Source organism: Mastacembelus armatus, chromosome 8 (assembly GCF_900324485.2).
Source record: "Mastacembelus armatus chromosome 8, fMasArm1.2, whole genome shotgun sequence".
NCBI classification, from domain to species: Eukaryota; Metazoa; Chordata; class Actinopteri; order Synbranchiformes; family Mastacembelidae; genus Mastacembelus; species Mastacembelus armatus.
The window spans coordinates 3,761,255-3,775,361 of NC_046640.1; the positions used below are offsets into that span (position 1 = coordinate 3,761,255).

At 42.2% G+C, this 14,107-nt stretch overlaps 1 protein-coding gene across 1 annotated transcript; it reads left to right on the top strand.

Annotated features, from left to right (window-relative positions):
- The first annotated feature begins 10,788 nt into the window (after positions 1 to 10,788).
- hspb9 (heat shock protein, alpha-crystallin-related, 9) lies at positions 10,789 to 12,753 on the top strand. The gene is made up of 2 exons (XM_026325011.2): positions 10,789 to 11,193; positions 11,332 to 12,753. The coding sequence occupies exons 1-2, from the start codon at positions 10,970 to 10,972 to the stop codon at positions 11,792 to 11,794; spliced, it is 687 nt and encodes a 228-aa protein (XP_026180796.1). The 5' UTR covers positions 10,789 to 10,969; the 3' UTR covers positions 11,795 to 12,753.
- The last annotated feature ends 1,354 nt before the right edge of the window (positions 12,754 to 14,107 follow it).

The following is a 14,107-nucleotide window of genomic DNA, read 5'->3' on the forward strand; positions in this document are numbered from 1 at the left end:
ATACGCAGTTTACTCATTTTAATTAGTAATGCTTCATTCCACAGAGAGTCATATGCCTTTTAATATCTATGTATACTACTGCCATTATTGCTTTCATATTGAGAGTCTTTTCTATATCATTACTCATTTGTACTATAGCATCTATAGTAGACCTACCCCTATGAAAGTCACTCTGACATGGATTTATTATTCCTTTATGTTCTAAATAGTATACTAGTCTTTTCACGATCATCTTTTCCATTAACTTACCTAAAGGGGAGGTTAAAGCTATAGGTCTATAGTTTCCTGCGTTAGCTGGATATTTTCCTGATTCAACAAATGGTAGAATCATTGCACTTTTCCATGTATTGGGTTGTTTCAATTCATTCAACAATCATGTTAAATAACTCTAGAATAATACATAATGTCTTATCTGGTAACTGTTTTAAAATAGCAAATCTGATCTTGTCCAGGAGCAGACTATCAACTTCCATCTAGAGCACGATTTAATTCAATCATAGTGAAATCTAGATCTAAACTTGACTCCATGCTTTCACTTTTCCTGTTCATATTAGCTTTTTTTAATGAACTCCTTTTTCCTTTGTGTATGTTGTTGGGGAAATAAATTTTACAACTTTACTAACTTCATTTATAATTGTTTGGAAATAAATCTTACTAATTTCACTTATAATTATTGGGAAATAAACTTACATATTTACTTATTTCATTTATAATATCATTACTCTTATAAACGTTTATACATTGTTGCAAAAAGTTGTAAGATTAAATTGTGGGGATCAAGGGTTACAAACCTTGCCCCACTGTGTGAAGAAGCAATCAGATGTAAGGGAGATTCTAACACATACACTTACACATACACACACCTACACTTACACCCACACATATACTTACACATACACTTACAATACACACACACACACACACACACACACACACACACACACACACACACACACAGGTGCTTACACATATACTTACCCACATAAGTAGTTTAGGAGAATGACTAACTAAAATACTATATTTACATGTGTGTTGTGCAATGCCATAGAAATGCATGAAAATTAATGTAAACAACTTGATGCTGGGTTAACCATCTAACTTTGTAATTACTAACATATGTGTTGTGCAGGGAAAGGTCACAGGGAGAGAAAGGTCACAGGAATAGTTTCTACAGTGTGTAGGCATGATACTACAGATAAGATCAGCCTGCAGAAAGAGCAGGCCCCATATGATACACTGTTGCTGAGGGGAGGCAAGGTGAAGTTAGGGATGAGAGAATCACAGACCTCAAGGATGAGTTACCATATAAGGGGGGGTTGTGTAAAGGGATGCAGAGGTACTAGGTACTGTGTCACAGAATGTTTTGTAGGATGGGGAGCAACTCTACACAAGAAGATAAGAAGAGGAGGATGGCAACGTGCTGAGGGGACCAACCCAGGGCACCAACAAGGGAAGGTGAAAGTCTAAACCAAAGCCCTCCCCACCTGTAGTCAACCAATAAAATTTGATTTTTGGCAACCTTATAATGTCATGTATGTCCTTTGTTCATCATCTTTCTTCCTGTGAAGTTGGTTACAGCTAACTGCTTGCAGACTGTGATTTTCTGATCAGGAAGTAGGTCCTTGTACAAGCTTTGGAATTTCAGTTAAATACTTTTGAGACCAATCAAACTCTCCTCCACTAATTTCAAATAAACAAACACGCTGACAATGTCTATCTTCAAGATGGTCTCCACTATGTACACTTGCAAACATTTTCCAAAGCAAATTCGCCTTTTTTTCATTATTTATTATTACATTCTCTTCATCAACTAGAACAGGAATGTTCTTTTGCCACTCATTTTTTTAAACAGTTCAAACCTTATTTAATTGGATTTCCCTTCCTATTATTGAACAAAACTGTCCCCATGTATTTCTTATTGTAAATTCAATACTTTTCCTTACCTGTAATGGGCTGGTAATTTGAAGTTCTGTGATGGAATTTTTTTTTTGGTTTCCAGGTTTCCTGCACTGCCTGGTCTTTTTGCCAGGTAGCTTTGCTTTTGATTATTATTAGTTTCACCTGTGTTCTGTCCTTGGTTCCATGTGTATATATACCTGCTGGTTCACTTTTTGCGTTGCTGGAGTATTATTGAATATATGTTTGACTTCATACTGGGTCCTGTGTCCTTTCAACATTCCGAGATTCCTGAGTCATCTGTGTCTGTTCCCGTCCATGCCTGAGCTGAGTTTGTATTCCTGTCCTGGAATAAAGAACTATGTTGTCCGCACCTGGGCTTTATAGGAATTCTTCCTCAAAACATAACAGAATACTCCATCCATGAAGGGCCCAGCAGACATTGACGGGAGGACATCTGAGGAGGAGTTTATCTTGGGGTTCCTCCATCTTCCAAGACCTTCTCCAAGCCTCCGACAACTACGTAGAGGCACTCAATTCGCGTTCCCAGTTGGAGCAGGTGCTCCTGCACCCCCCATGCTATGTAGCTAAGGTTAAGGCAGATCAATTAGCCCCCCTCTTCTTCGCCTTCTGCACCCTGCTGGAGAAGTTTCAGAACCTGCGACTTCCCCTCCACGAGGCTAGGTAGTGGTATCTAGCCCAGCTCTAGCCCTTGCAGGCTCCCCAGTTTCCATCGCCGGCTTCCATGTCCCTGTTGCCGGCTCTTCAGTGCTCACTGCCAGCTCTCCTGTCTCCTATGCTGACTCTCCTGTCTCCTATGCAGGCTCTCCAGTCTCCAATGCTGGCTCCCCAGTCTCCGTTGCCGACTCTCCAGATCCTGACCCTACCTTAGTAAGAAAAGTTACTTACCTGTCCTGCTTGTTTCCTTAGATTCCCGTGCTCCAGTACCTACTTGTGTGCGTCTGGTGCCATTTTGTCCCACACGAAAAAATGTCCCGAGTTGACGTGTGAACGGTGCTTCCTTAGCCCCTCACTGACTCCTGCATCCCAGCCATCTGACACTGAGGAACCAATGCAATGGGTCGAGCTGGGCTGAGCCCTGATTAGCAGTGATGGTGGTTCCAATGGGGGGTGTGTTTGTACTGTGGTGAGTTGGGTCACATAGTGAAAATCTGTCCTCAGTGGCCAAAAGGGTTGACTCATCAGTGAGCCTGGAGGTACTGGTGAGTCGGGTTCCGAAAAATTCGGCTTCCCCCATCTTAACGTTGTCAGCCGTTCCACAGGTGTTCTCTTGGAACACCAGCTGGAAATTCCTCACTCACCTCTTGGAGCTGACGCTTTGCATGGTCACCTGCTTACCAGTTACTCGGGCCACCATCCCTCTCACACTTGTCCTCTTGGGCAACCACCGAGAGGACAAGAGATAATTTTTAAAATCATGTCTGTGCTTCATTTGCCCTGTAGTTTTAGGTCTCCCGTGGCTCCAGAAGCATAATCCCAATAATAACTGGTCCACGTGCCAAATTTGTCAGTGGAGTCTCCGCTGCCATGCTACTTGCCTCCGGGCCGTGCTTACTCCCACTCGTGAACGTAGAAGATCTAGAAGAATGGAGACATTGGACGCTGTTTCCTGGTAAGATAATTCACTTCCTGTCGCAAGCATGTTGTACTGTGTAGCTCGCGTATGGATTAGCAACAGACTAGCTTTAGCTTTAGCCTAAAAACTAACTAAAATCTCTGAACAAGTCAATAAATGCTACATAGTCCTGTACTAGTCAACTACCTTTCTATTTTGTCCAGTACTTCTTGCTATTTCCAGACTTAGCACTCGTTAGCCTACCAGTTAGCTTAGCTAGCTAGTGGCATGGCTTCTCCCTCTCTTTCTCTTTCCTGCTCGGTGTGCCACGTTTAGTTATTTCTCTGCCTCCTTTAGTGATAATGATACCTATAAGAAGTGCAAGGTTCTGGTAGCATTGGAGGTGAGGATCACTGATTTGGAAGCGCGGCTCCGCACCTTTGAACAAAAGCCAGCTAGCCTAGTTCTGTTACCAGGTGTGGAGCTACCGAGCTCAGACTCAGGGTCTGTTAGCGGTCCAAGGGCAGCTCCGGAGCAGCCCGGAGAATTAGCCTGGGTGACGGTCCGATGGAAACATAGCCCTAAACAGAAGCCCATGGCTCATCCCCTGCCTATTCACATTTCTAATAGATTTTCCCCGCTCAGCGACACACCCGCTGAGAGACCGACTCTGATAATTCGCGATTCCATAGTCAGAAACGTGAAAATAGAGACACCAGCGACCATAGTCAAATGATTCCTGGGGCCAGAGCGGGCGACATCGAGTCACATTTGAAGCTGCTGGCTAAGGCTAATCGTGAATATGGAAAAATTGTTGTTCACGTCGGCAGCAATGACACCCGATTACGCCAATCGAAGGTCACTAAAATTAATGTTGAGTCGGTGTGTAACTTTGCTAAATTAATGTCGGACTCCGTAGTTTTCTCTGAACACCTCCCCAATCTGACCAGCGATGACATGTTTAGCTGCATGTCGTCATCCCGTCGCTGGCTGTCTAGGTGGTGTCCAGCAAACAATGTGGGCTTCATGGACAATTGGGCCACTTTCTGGGGAAAACCTGGTCTGGTAGCGAGGGACGGCATCCATCCCACTTTGGATGGTGCAGCTCTCATCTCTAGAAATCTCAAGTTTATTAGCCAACCTAAAGTTTGCCAATCCAGAGTGGGGACCGGGACGCAGAGACTCAGTCTAAAACGCCTCTCTGAAGTTTCCTTAGAGCCATAACCCCCCACCCAAACCACATACAGACTGTGTCTACTCCTCGAACAACTAAATCATACAAATCAGAAGTTAACACAAGATGAGTTATTCATAACAACCTAATAAAAATTAAGACCACTCCTCTTCCTGAACAGAAAAACAGAACTGTCAGATGTGGATTATTAAATATCAGGTCTCTTTCATCTAAATCTCTGTTAATAAATGATTTGATAACTGATCACCAATTGACTTACTCTGTCTTACTGAAACCTGGCTACAGCAGGATGAATATGTTAGTGTGAATGAATCAACCCCCCTCAGTCATAAAAATTATCATGTTCCTCGAAGCACAGGTCGAGGTGGAGGAGTAGCTGCACTCTTCCACTCAAACTTATTATTAAACTTTCATCCTCAGAACAGTTATAACTCATTTGAGAGCCTCACTCTTAGTCTCTCGCATCCAAACTGGAAAACACAAAAACCAGTTCTACTTGTCATTGTGTACTGTCCACCTGTCCCTTACTCAGAGTTTTTAACTGAATTTCCAGTCTTCCTGTCTGATTTAGTGCTTAGTTCAGATAAAGTTATTATAGTGGGAGATTTTAACATTCATGTAGATGTTGAAAATAACAGCCTCAGCATTGCATTTAATTCAATATTAGATTCAATTGGTTTCACAAAATGTTAATAAACCCACCCACTGTTTCAATCACACCATTGATCTTGTTCTGACCTTTGGCATCAAAATTGAACATCTAATAGTTTTCCCCCCAAATCCTGTTTTGTCAGATCATTCTTTAATAACTTTTGAATTTAAAATGATGGATCATGAAGCGTTTGGAAGAAAATTCCACTTCAGAGGATGTTTATTTGACAATGCTGTTAATAAATTTAAGAAAATGATTCCATCTTTATTTACATCTATGCCAAGTACCAACACAGTGGAGGGCAGCTGCCTCAATCCTACTCCCTACCAAATTGATCATGTTGTTGACAGCGCTGTAACCTCACTGCGTGAAACGCTTGATACTGTGGCCCCTGTGAAAAGAAGATCATGAGTTAGGTCCATGGTCACATACAGTGGGTACGGAAAGTATTCAGACCCCTTTAAATTTTTCACTCTTTGTGTCATTGCAGCCATTTGCCAAAATCAAAAAAGTTCATTTTATTTCTCATTAATGTACACTCAGCACCCCATCTTGACAGAAAAAAACAGAAATGTAGAAATTTTTGCAAATTTATTAAAAAAGAAAAACTAAAATATCACATGGTCATAAGTATTCAGACCCTTTGCAGAGTGACACTCATATTTAACTCACATGCTGTCCATTTCTTCTGATCCTCCTTGAGATGGCTCTGCTCCTTCATTGGAGTCCAGCTGTGTTTAATTAAACTGATTGGACTTGATTAGGAAAGGCACACACCTGTCTATATAAGACCTTACAGCTCACAGTGCATGTCAGAGCAAATGAGAATCATGAGGTCGAAGGAACTGCCCAAGGAGCTCAGAGACAGACTTGTGGCAAGGCACAGATCTGACCAAGGTTACACAAGAATTTCTGCAGCACTCAAGGTTCCTAAGAGCACAGTGGCCTCCATAATCCTCAAATGGAAAAAGTGTGGGACGACCAGAACTCTTCCTAGACCTGGCCGTCCAGCCAAACTGAGCAATCGTGGGAGAAGAGCCTTGGTGAGAGAGGTAAAGAAGAACCCAAAGATCACCGTGGCTGAGCTCCAGAGATGCAGTAGGGAGATGGGAGAAAGTTCCACAAAGTCAACTATCACTGCAGCCCTCCACCAGTTGGGGCTTTATGGCAGAGTGGCCCGACAGAAGCCTCTCCTCAGTGCAAGACACATGAAAGCCTGCATGGAGTTTGCCCAAAAACACATGAAGGACTCCCAGACTATGAGAAATAAGATTCTCTGGTCTGATGAGACCAAGATTGAACTTTTTGGCGTTAATTCTAAGCGGTATGTGTGGAGAAAACCAGGCACTGCTCATCACCTGCCCAATACAATCCCTACAGTGAAACATGGTGGTGGGAGCATCATGTTGTGGGGGTGTTTTTCAGCTGCAGGGACAGGACGACTGGTTGCAATTGAAGGAAAGATGAATGCGGCCAAGTACAGAGATATCCTGGAAGAAAACCTCTTCCAGAGTGCTCAGGACCTCAGACTGGACCGAAGGTTCACCTTTCAACAGGACAATGACCCTAAGCACACAGCTAAAATAACAAAGGAGTGGCTTCGGAACAACTCTGTGACCGTTCTTGACTGGCCCAGCCAGAGCCCTGACCTAAACCCAATTGAGCATCTCTGGAGAGACCTGAAAATGGCTGTCCACCAACGTTCACCATCCACCCTGACAGAACTGGAGAGGATCTGCAAGGAAGAATGGCAGAGGATCCCCAAATCCAGGTGTGAAAAACTTGTTGCATCATTCCCAAGAAGACTCATGGCTGCTCAAAAGGGTTGCTCTACTCACTACTGAGCACAGGGTCTGAATACTTATGACCATGTGATATTTCAGTTTTTCTTTTTTAATAAATTTGCAAAAATTTCTACATTTCTGTTTTTTTCTGTCAAGATGGGGTGCTGAGTGTACATTAATGAGAAATAAAATGAACTTTTTTGATTTTGGCAAATGGCTGCAATGACACAAAGAGTGAAAAATTTAAAGGGGTCTGAATACTTTCCATACCCACTGTATTTGTACCTTAAAGCAGGCATCACGAAGGCTGGAAAGGAAGTGGCGTTACACAAAATTAGAGGAATTTTATCTAACCTGGAAAAACAGTTTATTAACATATAAAAAAGCTCTCCGTAAAGCCAGAACTGCATACTATTCATCACTAATAGAGGAACATAAGAACAATCCCAGGTTCCTTTTCAGCACTGTAGCCAGGCTGACAAAAAGTCACAGCTCCGTTGAGCCCAGTGTTCCCTTAGCTCTCAGCAGTGATGAATTTATGAGTTTCTTTACAAATAAAATCACAACTATTAGAGATAAAATTCAGCAGATGCTTCCTATACCTGCAATAAATGAATCTTCTACTACAGTAGCTCTTGAATCATCTGTAGGACCTCAGTTATGTTTAGACTGCTTCTCTCCCATAGATCTCTCTCAATTTACATCAGTAGTTGCTTCATCGAAATCATCAACGTGTCTCTTGGACCCCATCCCGACTAGACTGCTTAAAGACACCCTGCCATTAATCAACTCATCTTTATTGGACTTGGTAAATTTATGTCTAGTATCAGGCTACGTACCACAGGCCTAAGGACTGCAGTAATCAAACCTTTGCTCAAAAAGCCTAGTCTTGATCCAGGAGTCTTGGATAATTATAGACCAATATCCAACCTATCATTTATTTCTAAAATCCTAGAAAAAGCTGTAGCTAAGCAGCTATCAGAACACTTACACAGGAATGAACTATTTGAAGATTTTCAATCAGGATTTAGAGCACTCCAAGGACTACATAGAGGCACTCGAGTTGTCCTGCCATCTGGATGGGATTGTGAGGCAGCATCCTTGCAACATCTCCATGACAGCAGCGGTCTCCTTTGCCACTGCCCGCACATTGCTGGGGACATGCCAGACCTGGTGTTGCCCCTTCCCCGAGGCTAGGCAGAGGTGCCTAGCCCTGCCCCAGCTCCCGCTGCCGGCTCTCCCGTCACCTACGCCGGCTTCCCAGTCTCCGTTGCCAGCTAGTCTGCCAGTATTCCTGTCTAGATTGGCACCAATGTTCCCGGCTAGCATGCCTGTTCCCAGCTAGCCTGCCAGTATCCCCAGGTAGAGCGCCACTATCCCCTGGTGCTGACGATTGGCCTGCGATGCCAATCTCAAAGTCTCTCCCGGACCAGACCTTCGTCCCAGTGGGTCGGCTGGGCTGGTGGGACATGGCTGCTGGACAAACAAATAAGCTAAAGTTGGAAACAGGTTTTATCAATTAAAATCAAATAATCAATCCAGGGAGTAACTAAAGTCCAAACACAATAGAGGGAGTGAAAGCAGGAGAGTCAAAAGAGACATCAACAGGCCAGCAGTGAGTGTGTGTGAGGAGCTGGGCTTTAATACAGAGCTAACAGAAGGCAGGTGAGCATGGGCAGAGTGGGGTTAATTGGGTAATGAGATCAGAGAAAATTATGAAAAGGCTACCACCACAGGGAAAACAAGGGGTGGAGACAGGACACAGCCTGAGCTTTGGAATCTAAAATTACTGAAATGTACATTTATTCTAAAATGTTTTTGAATGAGTTCATTGGAATTATTCTTACCCACACACGTGCACATCTAACCTAGATATGACCAGATGATCTCATACGACCAAAACTAATGACCAGTCTGGGCTGGCTAGTGTAATTATACCCCAGGTCATTTAAAGCTGAGGTGAAGGTAGCCATCTTAACACTCCCTTTCTATTTCTGGCTCTGGAATCCCCTGGTTTACTGACATAATTCTTTATTTTTGCTGTAACTCTTCTGACAGCTCAAAGTTTAATCTTTTTTTAAGTCTGATATAGTATATATATATAGTATATAGTTAACCCATTTCAGTCCAAATCTTCTGGATTTACCATAAATAATGTCATCCACTAAAAAAGCACTATTCTTAGAAATACCAATACACTCAATACATATGTGACACTGGCAGTGGAACCCGAACACAGTGTAATTCATTCATTCAAACATCATTGTTTGAATGAATGTTTGGAGAAAAACGAAATAAACAATAATGGAGGTGATATCAGATAAACTGGGGTTATTTTCATTCATTTTGTCCCTGCACACTGTTACAAGCCGAAGTGAGAAAAAAGGCAGCTGTTCTCAGCCAGTCACATATGAGCCAGTTCACTGTTTAACCCAATGATGTGAAGACAGTTTTACAATATGACGCCAAGACAGCCACAAATAGATATGACACAAGCTTCTTTTAATGTTAGCACACACATGCAGGCAGTCTCTGGGAAATGTTAGTGCCCTGAGCAACTGCCTTGAAGAACCAGTGACAGGGCGCTGTAACCTGCTACAAGATGGACTCTGTTTATGGTGCTGGTCTGTGTGTTTAGCAGCGATGAACAGCTGCTCATGCGTCAGTTTATAAAATGTGCACATAGCTTTTAGCACATAAACAATGAGAAAGCGTATCTGTGAGCCAAAATAAGGACAAAAGATCACCCCTGTCTCGTCATTACTTATTTTAAGCAGATTTTAATTACATTATATCATTTCACAATGATGTAGAACATATTGTGAATTGGCAATAAAGCCAGTCAGTTATTTTGTTGAGTTATCCAGCATAATACTAGCTGTGGATGACAATGCCTATTACAGTCTTAAGGGAATAGTTTGATAAATTTGTGGATAGTTGTTAATTCACTTTCTTGCTGATATTTAGATGTTTACATTGATGACATTCTTCTATTTTTTTTGTTATAGTGTACAGATATGAGAGTGGTATTATTCTTTCCAGTAGCAGTAGTTCACAAAATGTTACCACGTTTAAGCTTGTTTAGTCTTAACCTTGTGGAAGCCTATCTCTGCCAAGAAAACCAAAAAAAAAAAAAAAAAAAATCACAAAGAAAGGCATCATAAGGCAGTTACATCTTTGTACAGTATCTGCCTTTTCCTGTCTTAGCCCAAATTTACTAAAAAAAAACTACTTGGTAAGGGTTGGTAACTTGAACAATAAGTTGTTAACCTAAACTCAACTTCAGGCTCCCATTTTTATTAATTAATTAATTAAACTCATGACCACAGGTATTTTTACAGTACTCCTAATTTTTTATATAGTACTTCTTTATAACTTATCAAAAAACTAACTGTTTACACATTTTAATCTGCATTTGAATCACACAGTTGGAATGAAAAACAAGAAACAGGACATTTCTGGAGAGTTAGCAAGACACATGTATGCAAACACAAATGGGATGTGACCATTCATTCCTTATTTATTTATAAAGCACTATGAGCTGTCTTTAGCCTTTTGATTAGTTGCAGGTCATTCCTGACCTCCCTAGCACACGCTCACAAACAGCAATGAGCTTATGAGCTGAAAATAGCCCAGGGGGAGTGTCCAGGCAGAGCAACTGGGGCATATAAAGGAGAGAAGTTCTGTATTATCTTCCAAATCTATCAGATAGAAGACAGCAAAGGAACCTCTGGAAACTTTCAGCTCTCACTCTTCACTGGACACTAAGGCTATTAGTTCTGACAGGAGAAATCTGCAATCAAGAACTTAAGAGGGTACGATACACACTGTTCGCAGGCTGCCTTGTAATTTCTTCCACTGCTGACATGATGTCCCAGCATGCTGCCTTGACCAGCCTGTTTGGCGATGACCCATTCTTCAGCCGAGAGAGGCTGCTGTGGCCGCTGCATCACGAGGCCCTCTCTTCCCTGCAGCAAGACTTCTTCAACCGGAGAGCCAAGCTGGCTGACAGCCTCCTGAGGGAGCTCCATGATGGGCTCCCCATTCTCAGACTTAGCCAGATGCCCTTAATTTCCTCCAGTCTGGCAAGGTATGTGTAACTGTGTCTCTCACTGGAAGATAGACCTGATTGGGTATGTTTACAGGTGTTTTCAAGCCTATTAATGGTTTGCTCTGGTCTATATCAGTGGATGAGTTGATATTGATCCAGATTCGGATTCTCTTTCAGGCTGAGTGATGGTAAAGAGCAGCACAGAGAGACTCCCAACACAGAGCTGCAGAAGGAAGCCCAGCAGGCCACAGAGAACAACAGCGACCTACTGGTGACCATTGATGCCCGTGGTTACTCCCCCAATGAAATCACTGTGAAACTGGAGGGGCGCAGCTTGGCAGTGGTGGCCATGAAGCAGGCTGGAGCAGAGGAGAGCCAGTCCTGTTCCTCCGCCTCCTCCAGCGCCTCCTTCTCCTCCTCAGCTTCATCTCAAATGGGGTTCGCCCAGAAAATCAACCTACCCAATCATCTGGATATTTCTGGCCTGTCTTGTTCCCTTATGGATGACGGACAGCTGCGGATCCATGCCCCTGTGGCCAAGCAGCCAATCAGCGAGGAGTGCCAGGTGCCCATTCGGTTCAGGACATCGCTGGAATTTCCCATTACCAAGAATGAAACAGAGGAGAAACACACAGACTAATGTACACACAACACATACTTCACATATTTTTAATAAACAAAAGTATTTTTATGCTCACACACACACACACACACACACACTTCCACAAAAACACTGTCTACGATGAGTCATGTTTACAATTAATGGAACTAAGTGAAGAGACTATTAATTTTATAAATTATTTTCAACTTGTATAAACTGTTGAAATGACATTGTTTGATTTTTAGAAAACTATATCAGCACAATAATCGATCAAATAAATGAATGATGGTCTTATGTTATATTAATATATTCATGAGCACAAGATGGTGCCAGCAACCAGTTGACATAGCATGGGCCAGGAGGAGAGAGAGGGAAGGAGGGAGACAGCAAGTGGCAGGAAGAAAAATACAGGAGCCCTACTGCCTGAATTATGTTCACCTCTCCTCAGGTGCCTGAATTAGTACTAGCAGGTGACAAACAGCAGCAGCAATTTAATGTTTTGTGAGTCCCAGGGAGTCATGACAGAGGAGTGAGGAAATAAAGGCATTAGGAGAAAAGGGAGAAGAGAATTAAAGGAATAGTTCATTCAAATTACAAGAAAATCATCATTTGGATTTTATTTTTGAGGCATCTGCTGACATCCTCATGGAGATGAATTGATTTAGTTGTAAGTTTGAAAATAAAACATTAAAAAAACATTTTAAAAAAATAAACTCAACAGCTGCATTTTTAAGAAGCAATGTCCCTGTTAGTTATTGCAGTGGTTGCTTTGAGTATGTACCAGCTAACTTACCTCCCATTGTTCTCTGATGTGGCTGTGTGTTGTGATGAAGATATTCTGAAGTCCTGGAGTGAACTGTTGATACATGTCATGCCACAGCCACAGAAATGGGTGTACCCACACCAAGGTGACATACATTTACACCTTGATGAGTGCTCAGTGGTTTCCCCTCCATAAACAATGCTTTCATAACTATGCAATAAATGTATCAATCATGTCATTTTGTACCTCAGCATTTTGTCAAGAATATACTGATACATCTACTCCAAAGAAAAACTTTTAATTGCTGTTTTTTTCAAACTGCAAGTAAATCTGGCCCTAAATACATTTGAGACTGCTTTATTGTTTCTAATATTCTGCCTGCATGCCACTTGCTGTCATTGTCTCCTCTCACAGTTTTGGTGATTGCCCTCCCTAAATGAAATGTCTTCACAGGCTCCACAGGGGTTTGCTGCGTGTAGGTGTATGTGATTGTGACTGCGCATGTATTTGTGTTATTTGTGCATGAGTGTTTGCATGTACGTAAGTTCTTGCATTTCCAGTGTCATAAGGACCAAATGTGCTCACGCAAGTGGAGCGATGTTCTCTGGAGTGACGGCAAGATGCAAGAGTGTGTGTGTGCAGATGTGAAGAAAAGACTAGCTGATAACAATGAATCCCTTATCATCTTATCCCCCCAACACCATCGTCAACACCGCAGCACACACATAAACGCACACACACACATTTTCTGGAAATGACTGCACATTCTCTATGCTGACAGTTATGAGGTCATAATAGTGATACAATCTCCAGTCCAGTGAGCTGATAGAGTTTGTTTTTCTTGGAGACAGGCTTCTTCAAAGGACTGACTTGTAGGGTATGTAGGAACTTGTACACAGAAGGTGGTAGTTATCACTGGGCCTGGTGAATTTATTCTTCATTTTACCTTTATTTTGGTCCTAATTTTGAGCCTCAATCTAAAACAAGAAATTTTTTTCCTGAGATTTCCTTTCACCAACCCCTCTTAATCCTTTAAGACTAAGGAAAAAAGGAAACTTTATTATCTATGTGTCTATGTGAGGAGCTCTTTATAAACACTTGGTGGACTCATTGGACTTAATGATGAGCAAAGAGGGAGAACTCCACGCACTACAACATGGCTCAGCTATACCATGGCTCAAAGGACACGGTATGGCTCATATACTTGACCTGTTGCTTAAGTCAGTGATATTTATCAGATATGATAATGGTTCTGTTTTACTGGCACCGTGCCACCAATGTCAATATCATGCTCTAAAAGTGCAGTCTGTAAGGGAACATCTGAGAACAATGATTTATTTGCAAATCCACCAAATCTGAGTGTGCTAGGTCAGGAACGTGAGCCAGATGGACAGACAGATTATCCAATATTTCTGAATTTGACAACTTTCCATGAGTCAGTGCTTCAGTCAGGACCACCTCTCCCTCATCAGAGCATAAACATGAGGCTGCAATTTCAGAGCTGGACATCTCCTCTGGGAGTCTATTGGTGACAAGACAAGGCATTGTCACTTTAGGACTAGACACCTCCACAGAGGTGGTGACACACA

Bases quoted from the DNA above. Each gene is read 5' to 3' on its own strand.
- hspb9 (XM_026325011.2), top strand. From the start codon at position 10,970: ATGATGTCCCAGCATGCTGCCTTGACCAGCCTGTTTGGCGATGACCCA. The intron at 11,194-11,331 runs GTATGTGTAACT...ATTCTCTTTCAG, and splicing joins ATTTCCTCCAGTCTGGCAAG to GCTGAGTGATGGTAAAGAGC.